The 26,628-nt window shown below is 36.9% G+C and overlaps 1 protein-coding gene across 6 annotated transcripts in view; it reads right to left on the bottom strand.

Moving 5' to 3' along the window:
• ARID4B (AT-rich interaction domain 4B) overlaps positions 1–26,628 on the bottom strand; it is a 147,601-nt gene that overhangs the window by 73,173 nt on the left and 47,800 nt on the right. For all 6 annotated transcript variants that reach the window (XR_009403895.1, XM_059397294.1, XM_059397293.1 and 3 more), the window contains exons 3-6: positions 15,705–15,815; positions 12,813–12,878; positions 8,768–8,858; positions 5,783–5,862 (exon numbers count right to left, since the gene is read on the bottom strand). Coding sequence is in view for 5 of the 6 variants with exons in the window: in XM_059397294.1 (XP_059253277.1) it covers positions 5,783–5,862; positions 8,768–8,858; positions 12,813–12,878; positions 15,705–15,815 (348 nt within the window). In the remaining variant the exon portion in view is untranslated. The remainder of the gene's footprint in view (positions 1–5,782; positions 5,863–8,767; positions 8,859–12,812; positions 12,879–15,704; positions 15,816–26,628) is intronic.

The following is a 26,628-nucleotide window of genomic DNA, read 5'->3' as shown; positions in this document are numbered from 1 at the left end:
GCATCAACTGTTTGAAAAAAGCTTTAGATAGGATACATTATTACTTTGCAAACATTTTCTGTGATACACCTTTTTAAAAGAATATGTAAATATTGACTTCTCTACATTTAATTTTCCCTTCCTTTTTAGTCTGCAGCATCCAAAACGGTGCTTGGTATGAAGATAATGATCAGCAAGTAAACATTTCCTATTGTCTACTGACAGTTCATGTCAAACCGTTTGTCCCTCACCCCATCCTAAAATAATGATTTCCAGGTGAGGAACTGGTTGTTGGTTAATAACAAGCAGAATGAAGAAAAAAGGAATCCTGGAATGATTCCCTTCACTTCTCAATATTAGATACTTCTTGGATTTTTCTTGCCATTATTTCCTAAAAAGGTTTATGTAACTAAAAAGTTAAGGTCTCAATCTGAAGACGCTATCCCAACTAACTGCATTCTCCAAATATTAATTTTAATAATGCTGCTTTTTCGGCATTTTTAAGATCTTCCATACATTTGCTATTCCTTTCACCTCTCCAATAGAACCTCTGCTATTACAGATAATTTCATGAATACCAGGGGAACTAAAGACCCCACAAAAACTCTCAGGATGGACGTGAGGGTGAGAAACTACTTAGGATAAAGACTCCTCAAAAAAATAAAAAACTTTTTTTAATTTTTAAAAAAACTTCTCAAAGTTACAAACCGGGGCGTTATATCAAAGGGTATATATGTTATTTTAGATTAAAAAAAAATCAGACTATCTAAATATAAACTGTAAATATTTAAAAGGAAATTTTTAACTTTTATTTTTAAAACATAATTTTGTTGAAACAAGATGAATAAAATGGGAAAGGGGAACCATATTAATAATCTTGCATGGGCGCCTGGGTGGCTCAGTGGGTTAAGCCGCTGCCTTCGGCTCAGGTCATGATCTCAGAGTCCTGAGATCGAGTCCCACATCGGGCTCCCTGCTCAGTGGGGAGCCTGCTTCCCTCTCTCTCTCTCTCTCTGCCTGCCTCTCCATCTACTTGTGATTTCTCTCTGTCAAATAAATAAATAAAATCTTTAAAAAAAAAAAATCTTGCATAACTTGCTAGATTGCACAACTTATTAGAATATATGTAAATATGTAAATATATTCTAATAATATATTCTGAGGTACATAGATCTATGTATCCAACAACAAAGGATACTGAAATAGGGAAAAGGTACTACCCGTCAAACAAAAGATCAATTCCTTCAGAAGACAGAAACTATTAACTTTCATAGGACATAAAATCTATTCTTGCAAATTCAGCTTAAGTCAGGCATTTAAAAAACATCTGCAGGGGTGCCTAAGTAGCTCAGTCAGTTAAGCATCTGACCCCTAATTTCAGCTCAGGTCCTCAGGGTCCTTGGATAGAGCCCCATGACCAGCTCCACACTCTGTAGGGGAGTCTACTTGAGGATTCTTTCCCTTGCCCTCTGTTCCCTCAATCTCTCTAATAAATAAATTTTTTAAAATAAATAAAATAAATCTGGAGGCAAAAGTTGGTCTAAATACAGTAATATACAAAATAAAACCTCTCTAGAAGTCACTTGTCAGGGGTGGCTGGTTGGCTCAGTCAGTTAAGCATCTGCCTTCGGTGCAGGATCAGGACCCTGGGGTTCTGGGATTGAGCCCTGCATTGAGCTCCCTGCTCAGCAGGGAGTCTATTTGTCCCTCTCCCTCTCTGCCTCTCACCCACGCTCCCACAGCTCATGCTGTCTCTCACTCCGCTCTCTCTTTCAAATAAATAAAATTATTTTTTAGATTTTATTTATTTCAGAGAAAGTAAGAGTAAGAGACAGAGCATGAGAAGGGGGAGGGTCAGAGGGAGAAGCAGACTCCCCAGTGACCAGGCAGCCCGATGTGGGGCTCGATCTCAGGACCCTGAAGATCATGACCCAAGCTGAAGGCAGATGCTCAACCGACTGAGCCAACCAGGCACCCCTCAAATAAATAAAATTAAAAAAATAAAGAAGAGGGGCGCCTGGGTGGCTCAGTGGATTAAGCCGGTGCCTTCGGCTCAGGTCATGATCTCAGGGTCCTGGGATTGAGTCCCACATCGGGCTCTCTGCTCAGCGGGGAGCGTGCTTCCCTTCCTCTCTCTCTGCCTGCCTCTCTGCCTACTTGTGATCTCTGTGTCAAATAAATAAATAAAATTAAAAAAAAAAAAAGAAGAAGAAGAAGAAGAAGTCACTTGTTATTAACTCCTAATTATGCTTCCTCCTCCCCAAATTTCAAAGTACAATATTTGCTAAACAGAGAAAATAAATTAATCTGGATTCACCTCTGTCAAGCAGACATAAGGATTAAATGCCCCACCTCACTCCCCTAATATTAAGGTTGCTCTTGTGAAAGCAGAGACTTCTATCAAGTACTAGGATTTCTATTTTAAGCATCTGGTAAGTCACCAGTTACAGGAAAGAAAATATCCAGGATTTCTGATTACTTTCCCTATGTAATGAAGAATTAGAGGAGTAAGAAGCCTTATCTCTGTCCCTAGCCTCAAATCATGTCTAGGAAAGTAGGAGTACCTTTACTTCAAGTGAGAGAAAAGACTGAGGGAAGGGTAAAATTTGTCTCATTAAAACCTAAAGAGCAAAAGTCAGATACTCCTAGCTATATTAAAGCTAAAAGAAAATTCCATAGGCCTAGGGGAGGCATGCCTATGGCCGTGTTTCCTAAATGGGCTATAGGAAATACGGAGATGAGATTTAACTAATCTTTCTTTGGAGTATCAGCTGCACATAGGAAGTAGTAAACGTACAGGGAATACCAGCTGATGAAACTATTTCTGAGTAACAAGCTCTGCAGAAATGCCCCAACCCCCAGGCAGTGTCAACACCTTCACAAAGCCGGTTAGGGCTAGAACCCATACTATTAGCGCCAGAATTGACTGAAGTATGGCTGTGATTCTCTTACATGGAAATCTCAAATTTAAGTCTTTAAGTATGTAGCTTCTTAATGGAATTAGTGATCCCAAACACTGCCAGTCTGATGTGGCTTTCTGCTCAAGATCAAAGTTATTACTTATAATAACAATGCTCTGGGTAATTTTTCAACAAATTAAAAATGTTTTTTGAAAATATCAAATAAAGATAAGGAATACATAGATGGCAAATTAAATACACTCCTGGCCATGCTACCACAGAACCCAGTACATACATAATCTTAGAATACATGGTTGTTTGATTAATGCTTTTTCTCCTCCAACAGATGGTAAATTACTCAAGGATAAATTCCATGTCTACTTGGCTTACCCCTTGTGTCTCCACTACCTAACATAGCATGAACCTGGCTTATGAGAATGGGATACAATACACCCATATTCTAAGTACCCTCTAGCAAAACATAAAGTCTAACACATATAGACACACACAGCAAAAGTGTCCACCTTGAAGGTGAGAAGGACACACTAAGCTACTTGTTCATACTGCTTCAGCCTTTACACTACAACTGCCCTGTTAACTATACGATTCTCCTGGGGCGGGGGCAGGGGTGAACGACAACAAAGTATTTTAGATATTTCTCTGGATTAAAAAAATAAGGCACATGCCTTCACTAAACAGATGAAAAATCAAGTCTTTAAGCCCCCATATTTATTCACTGACCTACTATAACTGTACACATGTTCTAAGAGAAATGAAATTATTTCTAGGAATTATATAAACCTAGGGGTGGCTGGCTAGCTTAGTCAGAAAAGTATATGACTCTTGCTCTCACGGTTGTGAGTTTGAACCCACACTAGGTGTAGAGATTAAATAAATAAAACATTAAAAAAATTACATAAGCTTATAAAGAATTGTTACTTTATCAGTACAAAAAGCCAAATTCGGGACGCCTGAGTGTCTCAGTTGGTTGGACGACTGCCTTCGGCTCAGGTCATGATCCTGGAGTCCCGGGATCGAGTCCCACTTCAGGCTCCCAGCTCCATGGGGAGTCTGCTTCTCCCTCTGGCCTTCTCCTCGTTAATGCTCTCTCTCACTGTCTCTCTCTCAAGTAAATAAATAAAATCTTTAAAAAAAAAAAAAGCCAAATTCACTGCCAATTTTAAAGTTGTATATAATTCCTATATTTAAAGCTTCACAATTAATTAAAAAATATTTACTGAAGGCTTCTATATAGAAAACATTGAGGGGGGGGCAAGAAGAGCCTATCAAAATGACAAAAATAGGGCTATTACCCCACAAAACAGCTTAAAATCTTACAGGGAAAATAAGAATAGTAATAAAAAAAGACCATCAAATAAGAATAAGAGAAATGCCAAAGGATCAAAAGATAAAGGGATCAAATCTGCTTAGAAAGCTCATGAAAGACATCATGGAGGAACATTAAGAGCAATACTCAGCAGAAACCAAGAAAAGAATATGAATCATAATCTGAAAATACCAAGTAGTCTTGTAAGACAGAAGTTCAGGGAAATGGGGCACCTGGCTGGCTCAGTCGGAAGAGCATGTGATTCTTGATATCCGGTTGTGAGTTTGAGCCCCACACTGGGTATAGGGATTACTTAAATAAATAAAAACTTAAAAATAAAAAAAAAAATAGAACAGAAAAATAAGTAGAAAGAAATCTTACAATATGAGACTGAAAAAAATAGGCCAGAATCACAATACACAGAACCTGTCCCAAATTCTCAACTGGAATAGGAATTCAATTATTTAAGGGAAAGGAAAATATTTTCAAAACAAGAAAACAGAAAATAAAGTTTAATAGTCAAATAAATAATATAAAAATGTCCCCAAAGAAACACTGTTCTAAATAGTGACAAGAAGAAAAGTAATCATGGTTTGGCCATGCTGTGCATTAATATTTATAGGCTGGACTACAGAATATAACACTTTAACAATATGTCCATTTTCAAAATTCTGGATTGCAAACTACTGATTTACAAAACTTTGTGAACCCTCCCTCCATTCTTAGTAACTTAACATCTTTCAATTCTAGAGCATGGCTTTGGTACTAGAAAATACTGGTTTGAGAACCAGCTCTGACCATCAGTCTCACCATCGGTAAATTAAAGATAATGATGCTATCTACTTCACAGTGTTATGAATATGATGATGTAGGTAAAGCATGTCAAACATAAGCACTTCATTTATTCATCTGACTACCATTTATTCAATGCCTGCTCCATTCCGGGCACTGTTTAAGGAACTGGGAATGAGTGGGGAGGAAGACCTATAAAATCCCTGCCCTTGTGACACCTAGGGAGGAAGGCAGACAATAAACAAATAACTAAGCACATACACATATCCTGATGTCAGAGAATGACACAAGCTCTAAAGAAACTTCGACCAATCTGAAAGGACTGAGAGGGTGGCAGGGACTAGTATAGAAAGGGCAGTCAGACAAGGCATCTCTGAGGAGGGGCTGTAATGACATCAGCGAGCAGCAGCAGCAGCAGTTAGGGATGACTTTAGTATCTATAGATCCTTTAATGAGGGGGTTCAAGTGGATTATAAATGGACACCTCTTTTCTATAATTATTTAAAATTAGAGTCCACATAAAAGTTGCCTAAAAATAATAGTTAAGCAAGATCATTGAATTTTCATTGTGGACAAATGCTAAAATATTCTTGGCGGGGGTCAGGGGGACAGAATATATCACCTGGCACTCAAACACAAGGCCTTAAACAGACTCACAGATCACATGATAATGGTATTAATGAATTTTCCTAACTAACAAGTAAGTAGCTTGAGTTGAGAAAGAAAAATATGCTCTCCCAATACAAAATATGAAGACACAATCATTCATTAAACGATTACTTACTTCACTTTCAGCAAAATGCCTCTCTCCCTTCAGGCACAGTGAAGATCGTCTCAGTGTTTTCTCATCTCCATCATCAAAAACTATGAAAGGAGAAAAAATCAGAAACTACTGAAGGATTTTTCAAAGATTAACAAAAATGATATAAATTATCATTTAATTTTGAGTGCAAATGGAGCTATTGTTTCAGAAGAGTATATCTGAAAATTAGTCCACGTTTTGTTTTCTGATAACTTCAAATACGGAGTATGTTTTCCAATTTCTAGTGATAACGAAATAATATACCTGAAATGAAAACATCTTCCCTAACCCAGAAAACATTAAAAGGGAAAAAAAAAAAGTTAGCATTTTAGGAAAAAACGATCTAAATGTTAATTAACCCTTCTCAAAGTGGTCAAAGAAAGGCAAGTTTTCCAGCTGGTAATACTGACAGATTCACTGAAGAAAAAAAAAAAAAAAAAAGAATACAAATTTATATATTCAGACTGCACCTAAAAAACTACTCTGCTTTTACTATTTAAAGCAGGGTAAACCTAAGCACTACAAACATTTCAGGGCGGATTATTCTTTATCACAAGGGCCATTCTGAACACTGTAGGATATTTAGCAGCTTCCCTGGCCTCTGGCCACTAGATGCCACTAGTGGCTTCTCATTTCTGACAACGGAAAGTGTCCAGGGACACTGCCAAGTGCTCCCTGGGTGACAAATTCGCTCCCCATTGAAAATTACATATTTAAAGTACTAAAATGTCCCAACAAATTTACTGTAAGTTTATGCATACATGTAATATATTTATTTTATATTGTAATTTTAGCATATACTTACATTCCTCACAAATCATGGGAAAAAATACCTCTATTCTAAAGTTACCAGGCTTCGATTTTAGAAATGGCAATGTTTACCTAAGTAACAAAATTAGGTTCTTATATCTTAAGTGAAACTATGTGACACTGGATAAGTAACTTTTAGCACAATTTTTTAATGTTGTAACTAAAATATTCAATGATAATAATGTCAGATTTATGAGACTGAATACCGCACATAATTACGATCTAGGCTTACTACATAGAACATGCTCACAGTGTGGTCACCTACATAAAATCAAATTTTCCTGTCTCAAATTAAAATTTCCTCCCTCTTCACCAAGTTTTTTCTCATCCCACAAAAATATAAACAAAACTCATCTACACTATTTCAAAGGTCCATCAAATTTTGACAACATCAAAGACATTTTAACTAGGTGTTTACTCTCACCTATGAGGTCATTAAAGAATAAGAATTACTCCTATTCAATAAATAATACCAGGATAACTGGCTATTGGTGGGGGGAATATATTTCAGAATGTCCAAATAAACAATTAAATAAATAAACTGTAGGTAAAATAAACAGCTCTTTGCAAAACAAAAATAAAACTAGAAACTGAAGAATACACTGGATAATAAATTTACAACACCGATGAAAGGAAGCCCTTTTAAACAAGATTCAAAACTAAAACTACAAAGCAAAAGGTGACCATAGGAAAAACTGACAATATGAAAACTGATAGCAGAAATAAAAGTAAATAGGAGAAAAGTATTTGCAACTAAGGTAGCCAGAGGTTTAATATTCAGAATATACAAAGATCTCATCTCCTAAAAATAAGAAAATGTAACCATGCCAGTAAGACAAGAGAGAGACTGGGAAGATCCTGTAAGATAGTAACGTGAAAGGGCACCCTGGGTGGCTCAGTCAGTTAGGCCTCCAAATCCTGGTTTCAGTATAGGTCACAATCTCATGGATCTTAAGATCAAGCCCCACTTCCAGCTCTGTGCTCAGCGGGGAGTCTGCTTGAGATTCTCTCATCTGCCCTTCCCCCAACTTACGTTTGTGAGCCCTTTCTCTCTCTAAAGTAAGTCTTTTAAAAAAGAGAGAGAGAGAGAGAGAGAGATGGGGGCTATGTCAGTGGCTCAGCTGGTTAAGCACCTGCCTTCAGCTCAGGTCACAATCTCTGGGTCCTGGGATTGAGCGCCACATCGGGCTCTCTGCTCAGAGAGTCTGCTTCTCTCTCCTTCTCTCACTCTCTCTCCTCCTGTCTCTCCACTCTCCTTCCCACCCTTCCCCACTGGTCATTCTCTCTCTCTCTCTCTCAAATGAATAAACAAATCACTCAAATCTCTCTCTCAAATGAAAATATATATATAAATAAATAAATAGATAGATGGTAACTGGAAGAAGAAAATACAAATAAAATGATGTTCCTGTCAATAAACATATGAAAAAATGTTCAATCTCACTAATAATCACAGGAGGGGAGTATTAAAACAAAACTGAGATACTACTTTGTATCCAAATAGGCAAACATTTTTACAGATTATTAACATCAACTTTTACTTGGGCTGGGAAAATGAGTGCACTCATACACTGTCCATGGAAATGAATACCACCTTCTAGAAAAGCAGTTTTCACTACCTAAGTTTTAAACTACATTTCACTTCACCATGCCTGGTCCTCAATGTACACATATACCAGGGAAATACAAGAATAATGTACATGTACAAGACATTCAATCTAGCATTTACTGTAATGCCAAGAAAACTGTCAACATCATCAGTAAAAGAAAATAAATTATGGTACATCAAATATTACGAAACATACTATCATAATTAAAAGAAATTTCTCTGTTGCACAACATGAATACATTTAACACTACCAAAATGTGCACTTAAAATAAGATAGAAAAAAATTTCTCTAAGATATACACTTAAGTACAAAAAGCTACAAATTCAACTGTATAATATATACACTAATTTCAAATTATACTTTATGCACATATTTATGAATTAAAAATTTTAAAGACCAGAAGGATGTAAAAAACATTAACAGCAAAACAAAACCAAAAAACATTAACAGTAATAATAACCTATGGCGTTAGGGGAGGAACTAAATCAAGGAAATTTTGATATGTATGATCTTTAAAAATATATTTTTAAAAGATTTATTCCCTTACCTACAGTGTACCAACTTGCATCTGTTAATTTATTGATAACAGCTTCCTGATATGCACCATCAAGGTTCTTCACTTCCACAATAGCTCCGACCTAAAGTGTTTTTAAAAAGTTAGAAAAAACTTTTAGAATGTAAGTGAACAAAACAAAAACTAGCTTTTTTTTTTTTTAACTGAGTGCATGGTGGTGAAGGATTAAAAAAACTACTGATTTGATTTGATTGTCTTAAGGTACCAGCAGTTTTACCTACCACTGTTTTTGTACCATCAGTGAAAATGTCAACATAGTAAAAAAGGTAAATAATATCTAAGTATTGTTATGAAATTAGTTTTGCCCTTATAAATTCCTTGAAAGGAGTCTTGGGAGCCCCCAGAGGTCTTTGGACCACACTTTGAGAACCACGATCTCTGAAGTTGACAATCCTTGACTCATATTAGTACTCCTCCTTCAAAGAGGCTGGAGAAAGGTAGAAACAGTTAAGAAAGAGCTGTGCTATCTCCTTAAGAGTTAAAATGTACCACTAATGACAATCATTTAAAATATTTTCCATCTAATCAAGAAAATGCCGGAAATTAAATTTATATTTGTCCTTATGGGTACCTCAAACTAAGAATCTTCTGCACAGTGAAGGAAATCATCAACAAAATGAAAAGGGAACCTACTGAGTGGGAGAAAATATCTGCAAATCATGTATTTAATAATTTTATAATTATCCAATATATAGAGAGAGAACGCCTATAACTCAATAGCCAAAAAAAAAAAAAAACCAATCTGATTAGCAAATGGATAGAAGATCTGAAGATCTGACATTTTTCCAAAGACACACATGGGGTCAACAGGTACATATAAGGATGAATGAAATCAAAACCACAATGAGATATCACCTTATACCTGTTAGAATGGCTATTATCAAACAGACAACAAGAAGCAGTGTTAGCAAGGATATGGAAAAAAGGGAACCCTTGTGCACTATTGCTGGGAATATAAAATAAATTGGTACAGCAACTACAGTAACAGTATGGAGGTATTCAAGTTAAAAATAAAACTATGACCCACCAATTCCACTACTCGGCACCTATCCAAAGAAAAGGAAACATTAATTCAAAAAGGTATGAGCAACCCCATGTTCAATGCAGCATTATTTACAACAGCCAAGATATGGAAACAACCTTAGTATCCACTGGTGGATGCATGGATACAGAAATAAATAAATTAATTAAAAAAAATATATATGCATGTGTATATATAACACACATATGTATGTATATAATGGAACACTATTTAGCCATAAAAAGGAAGGAAATTTTGCTATGTGCAACATGGATGAGGACATTATGCTAAGTGAGACAGAGAAAGACAAGTATTATATGATATCACTTACATGTGGAATCTAAAAAACAAAACAAACAGAAGCTCAAAGACACAGAGAACAGACTGGTTATTGCCACAGGTGGGAAGGGAGCGGGGAGTAGACAAAATGCGTAAAAGTGGTCAAAATGTACAAATTTCCGGTTTTAAAATAAATTAAGTCCTAAAGATGTAATGTACAGACAGCATGGTTACCATAGTCAGTAATACCATATTGAATATCTGGAAGTTGCTAAGAAGAGTAAATCTTAAAAGTCTCTATTATAAGCAAAAAAAAAAAAAAAAAAAAATTAACTATGGATGGTGATGTATGTAACTAAACTTACTGTACTGATCAAACATCAAATCATTATGTTGTGTATCCAAAACTAATAAAATATTATGTCAATTATATCCCAATAAAAATAAAATATAAGTATCTGATCTTTATGGTGATAACAAAAAACAAACTTGCTCAGAGAAAGACTGTTAGCCCCACAAGAATTAATAGAGCTTTTCTTAAATGACTACAGTCAGTAAATACATGGTACCATTTTTTTATTTAGAAGTAGTCTAGGTATTACCTTTCATCTGAACTCATAAGAAAATATATTGAGATCAAATGACCATCACTTTTGGTGGTTTATTTCCTCTAAGAGAAATATTTATCCAAATGCGGACACTTTCTATTAGGTAATAGAAAGCTATGAAGCGTATCAGGGAACAACTTAAAATCTATACACACACACACACAAACAAAAAACAATAGACAAAAGAAAATACTTTTAACAATCTTGAGATAAAATTTAATATACCTGCCTATGTCAAAATCAAAATCTTTAGCCCTAATCATAGACAAAGAACAATTTAATAAAGTAAAAAAAGCCAAACAAGTAAAATAAACCAACTGTGCCATAAAGAGGCAGGGGCAGAAGGAGAAAAAGAGGGCCTTGGGATACAAAGTGGTTGCCTTTTCTATCTCTTCACAACACTGAGCGTATTTTGTAGCTGGTAGGAGCTGGCCTGAGCCAATGTGAACAGGGCGGCAGTCAGTGAGAGCTATGCTGGTGTGCTTCTGAGGCAAGAACACAAATAAGGCACAGAATTCTATGTGTTCTGAACATTCAGAGGGCACACGCTTCAATGACAAGAATTTTGGCTCTGTCATCACTGGCTGGCATGGCCAGATTATTTTACGTCCCTTTAGTGTCTTCTGTGAAGGGCTGTTAGAATTATGTAAGACAGTATGTGTAGGGACGCCTGGGTGGCTCAGTTGGTTAAGCGGCTGCCTTCGGCTCAGGTCATGATCCCAGCGTCCTGGGATAGAGTCCCACATGGGGCTCCTTGCTCGGCAGGGAGCCTGCTTCTCCCTCTGCCTCTAGCCTGCCACTCTGTCTGCCTGTGCTTGCACTCTGTATCTCTCTCTCTATATATATAACAAATAAATAAAAATCTTTAAAAAAAAAAAAAAAAAGACAGTATGTGTAAAAGACATTAGCCCAGCACTAGCACATACTAAGTGCTAAATAAATGGTGGCAAGCATCATATTATAAGTATACACATTTTGGGGTTTTTTGTCCCTGCAAGTCATGAGCACGTGCATGTAGCATTAAAAATGGCACCTACAAAACAGGAATGGTAGAAAATAATTTTTGTAAGGCAAGATTTTTTTTTTTTTAATTACAAGCTTTAGCTCTCTATAGTGCTTACTAATGCTCTAGGGATCCAATTAAAAATCTTTCAATCAAAAAAAGAAGTCTTCCAATCAATCACAAACAAACAACTGGCAGATACACATATCTAATTCCCCCAAAGTACAGCTGTGTTGGTAAAGAATTTTTCTTGTATCTATAAATGTTTCTTCAATTCTGTTAGCATTTCTTAAAACTCATCCAGGCAGGCCATTTTCCAATTTTCAGACATTCTCAAGGGCCAAAGAGCACACAGTGGCGGCCCACACATTCCCTTCAGCTTGCTCACTAGTAGAAAGTAGAACAGCACTGATTTCATCCACCAGTGAGGAGAAATGAATGCAAATAAATAAAACTATCTGTATGTAACATGCTTAACACTTTGTCGGATAACCCTTAAAAAAATTCATTTGCCTGTAGCTGTTTCAACAAATTAGCACTCTAAAAGCTCTTTGGGGCTCCTCGGTGTCTCAGTCAGTTAAATATCTACCTTCAGCTCAGGGCATGATCTCAGGGTCCGGGGATCAAGCCCCATGTTGGGCTCCCTGCTCAGAGAGGAGTCTGGTTCTCCCTGTCCCTCTGCCCTTCCCCATGCTCTTTCTCTCTCAAATAAATAAATAAAATCTTAAAATAAATAAATAAATAGAAGCCCTGAGGTTCTTACCATGTTGGAATTTTTCCCTCACTTTTCACATTGTCACAGAACCTCCATCACTTAATCCCTAATTCATCACCCATTAATTCTGGAAGTACAACATGGTAAAAAGGAAACAGATAGTAAATAAAAACCAGTCAATGCTTCCTTGATGTTTACTTCATTTCTAAACACAGGTTCTCTTATAACATCAAGTTTCACTGAACATTCTACTGTTTTCTACTGGCCTATTTAGAGAGAACTATGTTTATCAACTCAAAAACAGCCAATGATTAAAAAGAAATGACCACGTATAATTTTTAATGTCTCCCATTGAAGCATTAGAATTAATAATGAATAAATAAATGAATTACCTTTAGTGGGCCCTTTATGTGGTCATCCTGAACTTCCACTGTTGAAGAATCATGCCTAAATGTTACCTAGAGATCACAAATTTAATTAGCAACAAGCCCCCACACACACACAAAATCAAGTGACACAAGTTCATCAACGAATGAATTTGTTCTCATTACAAGTAATCTAACACAGCTGTCTAGTATATATAATTCTCACTCCCTAACCAGATTAACTGAAAATTTTATTATTTTAGACAGACAACTTTCCAGAATAAACCAGCTGGTGTTTCATATATTAGACTTTATTCAATACTATTAGCTATTACCTTAGTAATATAATTTCCTTTCCTAAAAAAAAGGAGGGGAGGGAAAAACAGGTAGAGACCTTAGGGTATTAGGTCCTCTATCATTCTCGGAAGACCTAGTTTAATAATAAGCTGTAGCTTATTTAGTAGCAACATTTACTGAGAGCTAAGCATCAGGCTCAAGCATTAAACACAATCTTTACAACAACCTTATTAGGTAGGTATGATGGTTCCCACTTTGTTGATAAGAAAACTGAGGAGCAGAAAGAATAAGTAACTGGTCCAAGATCACAGAACAGGTAACACAGTAGAGCTGAGACTCAAACTTAAGCGGTCAAGCTCCCGAAGTTTACTGTACTCTGTATCAGTACAGGAAGCAGAGAATAGGAAACCAGATGTGAGGAGATTACGTAAAAACAAGGATTCAAGTTTAAATATTAGTTAGTGAAATATTAGTTAGCATTAGTTGGTGAAAATAAGACAGCTTCAAGTATTCAATGTAAGAAAGCTGTTTTCCCTATACAAAGCAACAGCTCTTACAGGGATTCAACCATCAACATGGTCTTACCAGACGTCTCTGGTACTACATCTACGGAATGTGCTCACAAAGAAGTTGTGAAGAGATGTCTTATAGCATCCCAGGCATTTTTGTCACACAAAAGCATTACCATGCTTTATTTAAATTATGTGTTTAGTTATTTCTGTCACTCTCGCTCAGACTATAAACCACTGTAAGCCACTGACGGAGAACAGATTTTAACACTGGAGTTTCAAAACCTAATACAGTACTTAGCACACAGTAAATGTTTGATCAATGAAAACTGATGAGGAAGAAGTAGATCAACAAACTGTTGAAAATGTATGAACTTTATTTGAATCATAAACAAATCAGAAGTATACCACTGTATCTGTTGAGAAAATAATTAACTTTGAATTACAAACAGATTTTTAGAGCAGCCAAAAAGATTAACAAGTTTTAGGTATCTGTTATTTATAAGGCACAAGGTACTGGTACTCTGTGCTATCAACAGAAGCAGGAAAGACTAACAGTTCTCTTCCTTTTATTAATAGCAAGAAATGGCAGGAGTGATATACGCCATTTAGCTGGTTCATTCATTACACAGCAACACCCAGCTGAGACTGCAAGTCAGAGCTAAAATCCAGCCTATGCTCTGCAAACCAAAGCAGGGGTCCTAGAGTAAAACTGATCCTGTCCAAAGGGAACACCTTTTTCTAACACTGAAGTCTAACCTGCATGCCAAATTCTACTAAAGAAGCGATCTACCAGGAGGGAAAGCGTTTGTCTGACAGTAAGGTATTGCATGTGCTAGTAGGAGCTCCGTCTGCATTTCCAAGATAGTAGTGGCAAAAAAAATGAGTGCTCAGGGAACACCAGTGTGTGAAATCAGAACAGGGAATGCCACTGTAAGAACACCATAAGAGTACCCACAAAAATCAAATCACGGAAGAGCGGACAGGTACCACATGTGTGAAAACTAAAGGCATGGTGTGACCAAGACCAGACTCCTCCAGTTGATTTAAAGGTTTTAACCACAATGGATCTTAATTAGAAATGTAAATCAGAATCACAGGAAGCTTTTCTCAACACATCCATGCACACAGAAAGAAGCTAGAATACAGGCATGGAAAAAGCTCCAGAAGAGAATCTGAAACTCTCCACTGGACATACACCTCTGTCCTGTTTGACTTGGTGATATTCAAACCAATGTTTTACAGGGTATCTGCTAATCTGCACTATAAATCCTCTGAGGACAAAGATCAGGTCATCCCCATATCCCCAACCTCCTTCCACCTAACAGTACCCTACACAGTTTACCACTTAGTAAATAACTGACAAATGAATAAATATCTACCTTCAAATATTTCACTTGTCCTATATTTTTCAACACTGATAGTTTACTAAAATGTAAACAATTACATTTCTTTTTCTGTATTATCTGAGACAAAACACAAGTATTTAAGATTTTTTTAAAGAAAGATAAGGAAATCAACAACTAGATCTACCTTATTTTATTGTTATCTAAAACACCATCAATTATAAATCACATCTCAATTTGATGGTTAAAATGGTGGAGGATGGTCTAAAATTAAGAATTAAACCAAACGGGGCACCTGGCTGACTCAGTGGGTTAAATCCTCTGCCTTCACCTCAGGTCATGATCCCAAGGTCCTGGGATCGAGCCCTGCATCAGGCTCTCTGCTCAGTGGGGAACCTACTTCCTCCTCTCTCTCTGTCTGCCTTTCTGCCTACTTGTGATCTCTTGTCTGTCAAATAAAAATTTGAAAAAAAAAAAAAAAATTAAACTACATGATTTCTAAGGTCCTTTCCAGCTCTAAAAGGCTAACAACACAAACAGTACAAAGTCTGTCTATACTGAAATGTCATTCAAAATATCAATTTGTAATAATCTAACTTCATCCGAATTAGAATACTTTAAAATCCCAAATAATGTTTTGTTTTCAAGTATTTGACAACCCTTATATAGAAACTAAACCCACCTTGCAGAAAAAAGTCTTAAATATACACACCAAAAAAAAGTTTAAATATCAAATACTGAATGTATAAAATCTACATATACTGTACCTTGACTTTGACAAGTCTTTTTGCTGTCTTGATCTTAGCTTCACAAAAGGCTCCTCTGTATTTAGCACTCACATCAGTGCCCACTGTCAAATAGGGAGGTTCATCAAGGGCCTAAAATGCAAACAAATACAATTAGATTTAAAGTCTCTTAATTCTTTAACACAATTACACTTCGGACTGGCAGATCTAATCCTATGGTAGCTATAAAAGTTGTAGTAATTGAATGTATTTGTTAACAAGAACCATCTACAAAATACTCTAACTTAAAAACAAGTAAAGATGTGCCTGGGTGGCTCAGTGGGTTAAGCCTCTGCCTTCAGCTCAGGTCATGATCCCAGGGTCCTGGGATCAAGACCCAAGTCAGGCTCTCTGCTCAGCAGGGAGCCTGCTTCCCTCCCCCTCTCTGCCTGCCTCTCTGCCTACTCATGATCTCTCTCTCTCTCTCTCTCTCTCTCAAATAAAAAAATAAATAAATAAAATCTTTAAAAAAAAAAAAAAAATTCCCATGCTAACTGCAGACCAAGAAAGAAAAAAAGAAAAAAAAAAAACAAACAAAAAAAAAAAAGAAAACAAAAACAGGTAAAATCTATGTATCAAAAAAATCTACTTTAGATGTTCATCATATAAAATAAAAATGAATCCTTTTTTCTATATAGACTACATATAGCCCATGATATGAATACGCTTAATCACAAGTTTATCATTTCATCTATCCAATCATTCAAGTATTTATTTACTCTATGACCATCTAAAGAGAAGGCAGATCCTTAAAAGCCTCAAAATTTTAGGCTACATCTTAAGAAGCCACCCAGATTCCAAATAGCTTTGTCATATCCCTACCTAGACAATTCAAAGGTATAATAGGAGGGGTGGGAAGAATTACATCTCTTTCAAACAAACGGAGAAAACTATAAGAAGAAATCCAATCTGAGAAATCGTAAATACTTTGGGATGAGTTCACTACTTATTTATCCTTACATGTTAAATATTTTAAGTTTCCTCTCTTGTGATTCTATTTTTTTTTTTACTATGTGTGTGATTTAGTTTTTTAACAGTCCTAATCTAGCTGCTCTGACTCTTTACAATCATGTACATTTCTCTAGAAGATCTATAATTTTAAGGAGTTCTTATATTAATTAATGCATAATCAAAGAAAGTTTATGTAAGTAACTTTTTGCAATATGTTTTATAAGAAATACTAATATCCTGAGATGTTCCACCAAAAAGAAAAGGAGGAGAAAGTTTGGGAAAATCAGTTTATTGAATGAACCCCCCCTACTCTGCCTCATTGTCCAAAGAAACCCTTTTTTCTATTAACATCTATTAACATCTGGTAGAAATTTTATAGACCAGGAGGAAAAATGCTGTTAATAGTGAGTGATGAAAATACAGATTTCATTTGGATGGATCTTAAATTAATCCCAACAGTTGTGGATAATACACATAAGGAGCGATCTATCAAAAAAAAAAAAAAAGACATATAGTCTAATGACATACCAAAAGTATTATAATCAAATAATTGTAACTTTTTTTTTAAAAGGTGGGAGGTAGCCCATAAACCAAGACAAAGTTACTACAACTAAAAATATCAGGGTGACCTTCTTAATAGCCATTTGTTTCACATTCTATTTATTTCATGGAAAGGATTTTTTAAAATAACACAAAATATATCAAGTATATGAATTTTAAAATCTACATGGGGGGGGAGGGAGTGAGCTGGCCCAGTCAGTAAAGCACAGGACTCTTGATCTTGGAGCTGTGGGTTTTAGTCCCACGTTGGACATAGTTACTTTAAAAAAAAAAGTTTAAAAAGAAATCTACCTAGGAAAACACATTTATTTCAATTCATTTATGTCATAACACAAGTATACCCTCACAGAAAGACAATAACTTCTGAATTACTACCACTAAAATTTGTTGATATCATTGACTACAGTTTGATAACTTTGTACTGCTCTTGCACCTAAAATTTAAAAATATATTTTTCTACTTTACCTACTTGTCTTAAGCCTCTTATAGTATCATTTTCCTTGGTCAAATTCTTGGTTAAATTCCAGACAAGCTAGTGGCTTTATTATACAAAGAATATGAAACAGACACACAACATTTTGCCCAGAAATTTTAAGAAAATTTCAGGAACACATTAATTCCCTTTGTGGTTCAACTGGTATTGTGTGTTACTGCTACAAAAGCAAATGGTGGGGCTATCTTCATGACTATTAAACATTACTCTCCACAATTTGCAAACCTCTTCCATTAATACATCCTGCCTTATTAGCCAGTAAATTTTATTTTCATGGACAAATAGTATACTTAAAGTAATACTGATGAGGAACAAGAAACTGTGAAACACAGGAAAAAAAACAAGAAAACTAAAAGTTGAACATTTATGCCTACTCAAAAACAATGTTTAAGAAGTGATACTTTTTTTTTTTTAAAGATTTTATTTATTTATTTGACAGACAGAGATCACAATTAGGCAGAGAGGCAGGTAGAAAGAGAGAGAGGAGGAAACAGGCTATCCGCGGAGCGGACAGCCCGATGTGGGGCTCGATCCCAGGACCCTGGGATCATGACCTGAGCCGAAGGCAGAGGCTTTAACCCACTGAGCCACCCAGGCGCCCCAAGAAGTGATACATTTTTAAAACATTTTTATTAAAGAGTACTGTGAACAAAAAAGGAAATAGAATAGTAATATATTTAGACTACTTATATACAGAAAACCATTTACGTATTTTCATTAACATTCATACCAAACCCTGGCAATATGCCAATGATAGCAATCTGTCGATATGTTTACTGAGATTTATTCAACTTAAATTTGAAAGAGATTTTTCCCCAAAACCAAGCCTATCTCACATCCTTACCAACATAAAAATCCATGCTAACAGAAAAGAGTAATAATTACCTCAAATATTGTGGAGGCAAATTATTATTCTGAAGGGTAGTATTTCCCTTCCTTCAGAACACATGAAAAGGAATTAGCAAAACACATAAAGAAAATGTCTATTACAAAAATACTTGAGAAGGGAAACCAAAGTCTAATAAACACCTGCTAAAACTGAAACACATTGTTAGAACAGTGTTAATCTGTTAAAGGCAACACCTGGAAAGCAAAGATCTATGGACTGATCTTACTTTTCTGCCTCTATAATTTTGTTTTGTATCATCTTAGGTAAGTTACTTTTCTGTTCCTGAATTCTCATTATTAGATGAACATAAGAATTTGAATTCTGGGGTGCCTGGGTGGCTCAGTGGGTTAAGCCGCTGCCTTCGGCTCAGGTCATGATCTCAGGGTCCTGGGATCGAGTCCCGCATCGGGCTCTCTGCTCAGCAGGGAGCCTGCTTCCTTCTCTCTCTCTCTGCCTGCCTCTCAGTGTACTTGTAATTTCTCTCTGGCAAATAAATAAATAAAATCTTAAAAAAAAAAAAAAAAAAAAGAATTTGAATTCTGTATACCTCTGTCTAATGAGTGTGTTTCTCAAAGTATAGGAGTTACAGAGAAGGTCAAAATGGGACACTGAGAAACATAATCATCTAGAAGTGAAACTATGCTAACCAAAATATGAATGAGAATTTGTACAGAAAAACAAATGAAATCCATAACCTACCTACATGGTCAGACTTGTGTACATAATTTTAGCAGAGCATAAATTATTGTATCATTAGTAAAACGTAAGGTAATAAAGCAGACCAACAGCACAGGCAGAAAAGACAAGGTCCTTACCCCAGCTCTATTCTTTACACTAACTAGATGAGTTTTGTAGGCTACTAAGCCTCTCTAACCTTCAGTGTCCATATTAGGAAAACATGGTCAATATTAAAAAGCACTCAATTACGATGCCTCAAGTATTTAGCTATTAACAATTACTTTTACTATTAGGAAACACTCAAGGTGGGCAAACAAGTCATTAAACCAATGTAAATTCAGATTTGACACACCCTCTTTTTTTTTTTTTTAAAGATTTTATTTGAGAGAGAGAGAGAGAGAAACAGATGTACACACAGGGAAACAGGCCAAGGGAGACAGAATATCTCAAGCGGACTTCAAAGAGAAAGCAGAACCCGACACGGGAACCGATCCCATGACCCTGTGATCATGGCCTAAACTGAAATCAAGAATGCTTTGCTTAACCAACTGAGCCACCCAGGTGCCCTGATGAGCAATAATTTAAAATGAGGTACTGCGAGCGCCTGGGTGGCTCAGATCATGATCTCGGGGTCCTGGGATCCAGCCCCACATCACATGGCTCCCTCCTCAGCAGGAAGCCTGATTTTGCCTCTCCCACTCCCCAGGCTTGTGTTCCCTAGTTTGCTGTCTCTCTCTCTCTAACAAATAAATAAATAAATAAAATTTTTAAGAAATTTTTTAAAAATAAGATGAGGTTTTGCCTCTAGCATTTTAAAAGAAAAAAAGGAGGTACCTGGGTGGTTCTGTCAGTTTAGCTTTCTCTAGAAATGCAAAAATAATCATATATTTGTTGTATTATATATATATAAAATATATACACAATAAAGATAGGAATAACTGCTAAAAAGGGATTAACCAATGGGAAAGGGAATGGAATGGAGGGATACGTATATAAAAATAAAAATATTTCATTCAAAATGTCTTCCTGTTCTTTATTTTTTAATTTTTAGAGAGAGAGAGAAGGTGTTGTACACAGAGGGGGAGAGAGACTCTAAGCAGGCTCCATGCTCAGCACAGAGTCTGAGGCAGCAGGGCTCAATCTCACGACCCCGAATCATGACCTGAGCCGAAATCAGGAAATGGATGGCAACTGAGCCACCCAGGCATCCCAGTCTTCCTGTCTTTTTCTTTAAAAAAAAAAAAAAAAAAAAAAAAAGGCTTCTTTTTTGTTACAGTGGTATGTATTCTTTGCATTTTAAAATGTATACTGGGGGGGAGGCACACCTGGGTGGCTCAGTCTGCCTTTGGCTCAGATCATGATCCGGGAGTCCTAAGATGGAGCCCTGCATCAGGCTCCCTACTTAGTGGGGAGCCTGTTTCTCCTTCTCCCTCTGCTTGTGCTCTCTCACTTTCTTGCTCACTCTCTCTCAAATAAATAAAATCTTAAAAAATATATATATATATTTTCTCTCCCACTCCCTCGGCTCCCCTCCCCTCCCCCTTATGTGCATGCGCTCTAAGAAAATAAAAATGGGGGACGCCTGGGTGGCTCAGTTGGTTAAGCAGCTGCCTTCAGCTCAGGTCATGATCCCACCGTCCTGGGATCAAGTCTCATATCAGGCTCCTTGCTTGGCAGGGAGCCTGCTTCTCCCTCTACTCTGCCTGCCACTCTGTCTGCCTGTGCTCGCTCTCGCTCCTCTCTCTCTGACAAATAAATAAATAAAATCTTTTAAAAAAAAAGAAAGAAAGAAAATATAAATGGGGCACCTGGGTGGCTCAGTGGGTTTAAGCCTCTGCCTTCGGCTCAGGTCATGATCTCGCGGTCCTGGAATCAAGCCCCACATCAGGCTCCCTGCTTGGCGGGGAGCCTGCTTCCCCCTCTCTCTCTGCCTGCCTCTCTGCCTACTGTGATCTCTCTCTGTGTGTCAAATAAATAAAATCTTAAAAAAAAAAAAAAAGAAAGAAAAGAAAAATGAGTAAAAATAAAACGTATACTCAGGAACACTTCAAACATATATAAAAGAAGATGAGACTCTATAATAAATCCCCCATATACTCATAGTCTGGGTCCTACAATTATCAACACAATCTTGTCTCATCTATACTCCTACTCATTCCTCCTAAACAATGATTATTTTGAAAGAAATCCAGATATTATATCACTTCATGAGAAGAGTAAAGAGTATTATAATCTAAAGGAAAAAAAAAGTATTCTAATCTGTAGTAATTGGGATCAAATCTACCACTTAGTAGCTAGATGACCTTGGGCTAGCACCTCTGTACCTCAGGATAAAAGTGACTATCTCAAAGGGATGAAATGTGAAATGCTACCTGTAAAGTGCTTGGAACAAGGCTCAGCATACACTGCCAAACAGACTGTTACTATTACTTAATAATTTGGAAGAAATGTGTCATTAAAAAAATTTTGAAGTCCTACACAAAAGAGATCCCACACAAATAGAAGAGATGCCAGTGTAACTGGGCATAATACGGAGGAGGCTGGGGAGGATGTATTTAAATATTATCCCCCTCATTCAATTCAGAAATAAAGTAATCCTGTTGATTCTAATAGCAACAGAGGTTAAAGTGTTTGTGGTGTTGCTCCATTATGAAGTACATCACAACCCTTTAGTACAGTGGAAAGAAAACCAAGACTGTATACCTATTCTAGGGCTCCTGGCCTTTGGTGCAAGAGATATACAAAGAATTATTCAGCTGGTTCATTAAATTACCTGGACCAACACTGACCCTGTTAGACACACATGTCTTTAAACCAGAAAAAACTCTTTAGCTTCTCTTTTTGCTCTGCTTCTCTGATTTTGGTCAATAATATGTACCATCTCAGAGGCTAAAATAAAATGTTATTATGCAGGACCTCCATGACAAAAAGGAAATTAAACTACTAAATTACCATCCCTTTGTTTAGCAAACAGAACAGTTTTCTAGTTGTCAAGGCAACGGCTACCTCACAGTTATCCAACATTGCTTAAACAATTATTTTTCTAGTCAATCTACCAAATGCCCTAACTGGCACCTAAAAACCATTGAATTCTATGGGAACACTAAAAAGCATAAGAGATTTTTAGATTAGCTATTGGTAGGTAATAATCCTTTAAGAAGCCAAAATGCCAGTGAAACATACAAGTGTCCAAAGGAATCAACAGTGATTTCTAATGTGCCTTGGGCTGTAGCACACCAAGTATTTGAAGTAAGCTTCAGAAAGACAATCAATTCTCCAAATGGCTGACTAATGTTGACACTGCCTAGGAAATATTCAGTTTTTCAAGATCTATTTTTTAAAAAACAAAATATGCCTAATGACATTTTATTGAGGTAGTTTCTTCAGAAGGGTAAGCATTTAAACTGGTTGCGGCAGTGCCAATGCAGCCAGGAGAAACAGAGAACAAGAGTATTAAATTTGATGCTAAAACCCTCAGTAAGTAAATGTACTTAAACACATAGTGTAACAATAAATCTAGGAAAATGACCTTTTGTATATGACAATCTCAAAGAGACATTAAAACAACAGTGGAAATAATTCCAACAGATGAATGAATGAAAAAATAAACCTATATGCCAAAGGGTATGTCATTTAAAAATGAAAATGCACAATTTCTGAGAACATTAAAAAAACTAAGTACATCGAAGAAATAAAGAAAACTGTGTAATCCAAATCTAACTTTAAAATCTTCTGTGGGACCATATCCTTTCTTCCTTTTCATGGGTACTAAGGACATGGGGTAGTAGTGAGGCATAAGGGTTGGGACACAGAGGGACAGGACAGATGCTGACTATACAAGGTAACGAGGAGGCGGCTGTGAGAGTCACATGGAAGCACAGGCCGACCCTGTGGCTAAGGACATGGTGGGAGCTGAGCAGGGACAGGAAATGAGCAGCATAATTAAATTTGTTACACTCACCAAATAAGTAAACTGACTAATCAAATAAGTAAATATACTGAGGATAGTGGGGCCATGTTTCTCACTGCCAAAGATATTTAAAAGGAAGGAAGGGGAATGGCCAAAAAGAAGACTAAGGTGGCATGCCTGGGTGGTGAAGTTGTTTTAAGTGTCAGACTCTTGGTTTCAGCTCAGGTTGTGATCTCAGAGGTGGTGAGATCCAGTCCTGCGTCGGACTCTGTGCTGGAAGGGGAGCATGCTTAAGATTCACTGTCTCTGGGGCGCCTGGGTGGCTCAGTTGGTTAAGTGTCTGCCTTCGGCTCAGGTCATGATCCCAGGGTGCTGGGATCGAGCCCTGCATCAAGCTCTTTCCTCAGTAGGGAGCCTGCTTCTCCCTCTTCCTCTTCCTGCTGCTCCCCCTTGCTTGTGCTCTCTGTCAAAGAAATAAAATCTTAAAAAAAAAAAAAAAGAAGAAGAAAAAATCTAAGGTATTGGCCTGGAATTAGAAATATATATTCATGGAGTGCCTGGGTGGCTCAGTTGGTTAAAAGCATCTGCCTTTAGCTCAGGTCATGATCCCAGGTCCTAAGATGGAGTACCACATCAGGCTCCCTGCTCAGTGGGGAATCTGCTTCTCCCTTCTCCCTCTGCCCCTCCCTCTTTCCTCTGCCCCTCTCCCGGCTTGTGCTCTCTCTCAAATAAAATCTTAGGAAAAAAAAAAGAAATATAAATTCTTGATTACTTAATATACACACACAGAAAAATGAACAGTTACAGATGTGTGTATATATATGCATGTATGTGCACATAAATACATACATATATTTTCCTAATTCTGTACACCTAGAAGGCCCAATAGCAACTGACAGCCCAGCAACAAAAAAACATACCAATGGCCCATCTCTTGATTTCTAAATCCCATCCTACTTTAAAAGAAACCAAAGATCTTCGGAGAAATGCTGACTTCGAAGTTGGGCACAGAAACTACAAGAAGAATCTGAAACATATTGAGCCAGAGAGTAAGGAAATGTTCAACAAATGATGGGAGATATTTCAAAGAGACACAGGAGCCACCTGAAGGGGCTCCTACTGGTCAAATGGGGGAAACTTTGGGTATCAAAATAAATACTGGTTAGCCCTGACAGGCATGTATATGTATGTCAAAACTGACTAACTTAAGATGTATATATTCCACTATAAGTAAATTATACCTCAGTTTAAAAACTTAATAACAAATTACAACCCACTCATTAAAACTGGCATCCATGAATCCATACTGACAAGTGAATGAATGATGAATAAATAAGTAAATGCAGAAAAGGGAAAAATGTTAAGAAATGTAGCAGGAATGATGGGAATAGAGGAGCATCTTTTGCAGCCATCTTAAAGGGGATAGATTCATAGTGTTGCCTATAGATGCTGAATGGATGGATGGGAGCAGAGGTCTGATGAACAGCGTATTGGTATAATCCTGGGATATTACCCGTCAGTGGTGCAATGATGGAATATACTGAAAACAAAAGAGCAACTTTCTGTGTGGCACTTGACAATGAGAAAAACCAGACCCAGGTTGAAGAAGTTATCCTACAGAATTCCTTATTCCTGTATTCCTTAAAACCCAAAAAGAATATGAAACACAGGGAAAACCAGGAAACAGTTTTAGACTGAAGTAGTCTGAAGAGATTTGACAGTCAAATGCAACATGAATTTCTGGATAAAGCATGGACCAAAAAGGAAAAAGAGACTTTCTTAGGAGAGATAGTAAAATCTGAAAGGGATCTGTGGATAGGATGGCAGTATTATACCCATGCTGACTTCCAGATTTACAGGTCTGAATGCAGGATAGGTATAAGAGTGGCGTTTTTGTCGGGAATTACACAGTGGAGTATTTAGGAGTGACAGGACATCATCTCTGCTCTCAAGAAATATGAAGATAGGGGCGCCTTGGTGGCTCAGTGGGTTAAAGCCTCTGCCTTCAGCTCGGGTCATGATGTCAGGGTCCTGGGATTGAGCCCTGCATTGGGCTCGCTGCTCAGTGGGAAGCCTGCTTCCTCCTCTCTCTGCCTGCCTCTCTGCCTACTTGTGATCTCTATCAAATAAATAAATAAAATCTTAAAAAAAAAAAAGGAAATATGAAGATAAGGATACATACATACATACACATATATAGACTATGTTAATTATTTGTACTATAAATTAAAAATTTCTTAAAAGTAAATTTTTTTTTTTAGGTAGTACATGTATTTATTGGGTACCTGTATATCTTTTTCTAGGAGGTGCTCATTTGTGTTCTTTATCCATCTTTCTGAGGTACTTTTTTTTTTTAACTGGATTGCAAAAGTTCTTGCATAATTTGTTTAAGCTCTTGCATATTAAAAAATAATCAGAGGGGTCACCTGGGTGGCTCAGTGGGTTAAAGCCTTTGCCTTCAGCTCAGGTCATGATCTCAGGGTCCTGGGATCAAGCCCCAAAGCGGGCTCTCTGCTCGGCAGGGAGCCTGCTTCCCCCTCTCTCTCTGCCTGCCTCTCTGCCTACTTGTGATCTGTCTCTGTCAAAGAAATAAATAAAATATTTAAATAATAATAATAATAATAATCAGGGGTGCCTGGGTGGCATAGTCAGTTAAGTGTTCAACTCCTGATCTCAAGGTTGTGAGATTACACTCAGCATAGAATCTGCTTGAGGCTTTCTCTCACAAACAAACAAACAAACAAACCCTTCCCCCTAAAACACAAAAACCTCCTCTGGATGTCACCTATATTTCCTAATAGTTTCCTAAAATTTAAGTTACTTTAGACAATGGAACCACGGACTACTTATAAGTAAATTTTACCCCCACATCTTCTAACCAAAATTTACTCATATCTACTAGCCAGAGAGATACTCCACATTCACAGATATTGACAAAGGCATATTCCTGAAAATTTTAAAAGCTCAAAATAGACATTCTTTTTTTTTTTTTTTTTAAAGATTTTATTTATTTATTTGACAGAGAGAGATCACAAGTAGGCAGAGAGGCAGGCAGAGAGAGGAGAAGAGGAAGCAGGCTCCCTGTTGAGCAGGACCCTAAGATCATGACCTGAGCCGAAGGCAGAGGCTTAACCCACTGAGCCACCCAGGCGCCCTCAAAATAGACATTCTAATTAGACTATTCATCAGCAGCAAAGATGTAAGAGAGCAATATAGGAAGAAGCACATTTATTAAGTGCCTGCTGTATATTTAAGACATTATTCTATAAGCAAAAAAAGCACAGGCACTTTCCTCATATAATATAGAGGTAGCCAATTTATTTGGCCCTCAGAAGAGGTCAGTCTTATTTGGTATCTTGCTGGTGAGGTCAAAACTTTATTCAAACTAAATCAAACTGCTTTAGAATAATGACATTCTCAAAAC

This window comes from Mustela nigripes, chromosome 4, assembly GCF_022355385.1.
Source record: "Mustela nigripes isolate SB6536 chromosome 4, MUSNIG.SB6536, whole genome shotgun sequence".
Classification (NCBI taxonomy): domain Eukaryota; kingdom Metazoa; phylum Chordata; class Mammalia; order Carnivora; family Mustelidae; genus Mustela; species Mustela nigripes.
This window is presented reverse-complemented; position numbering and strand designations above follow the sequence as displayed.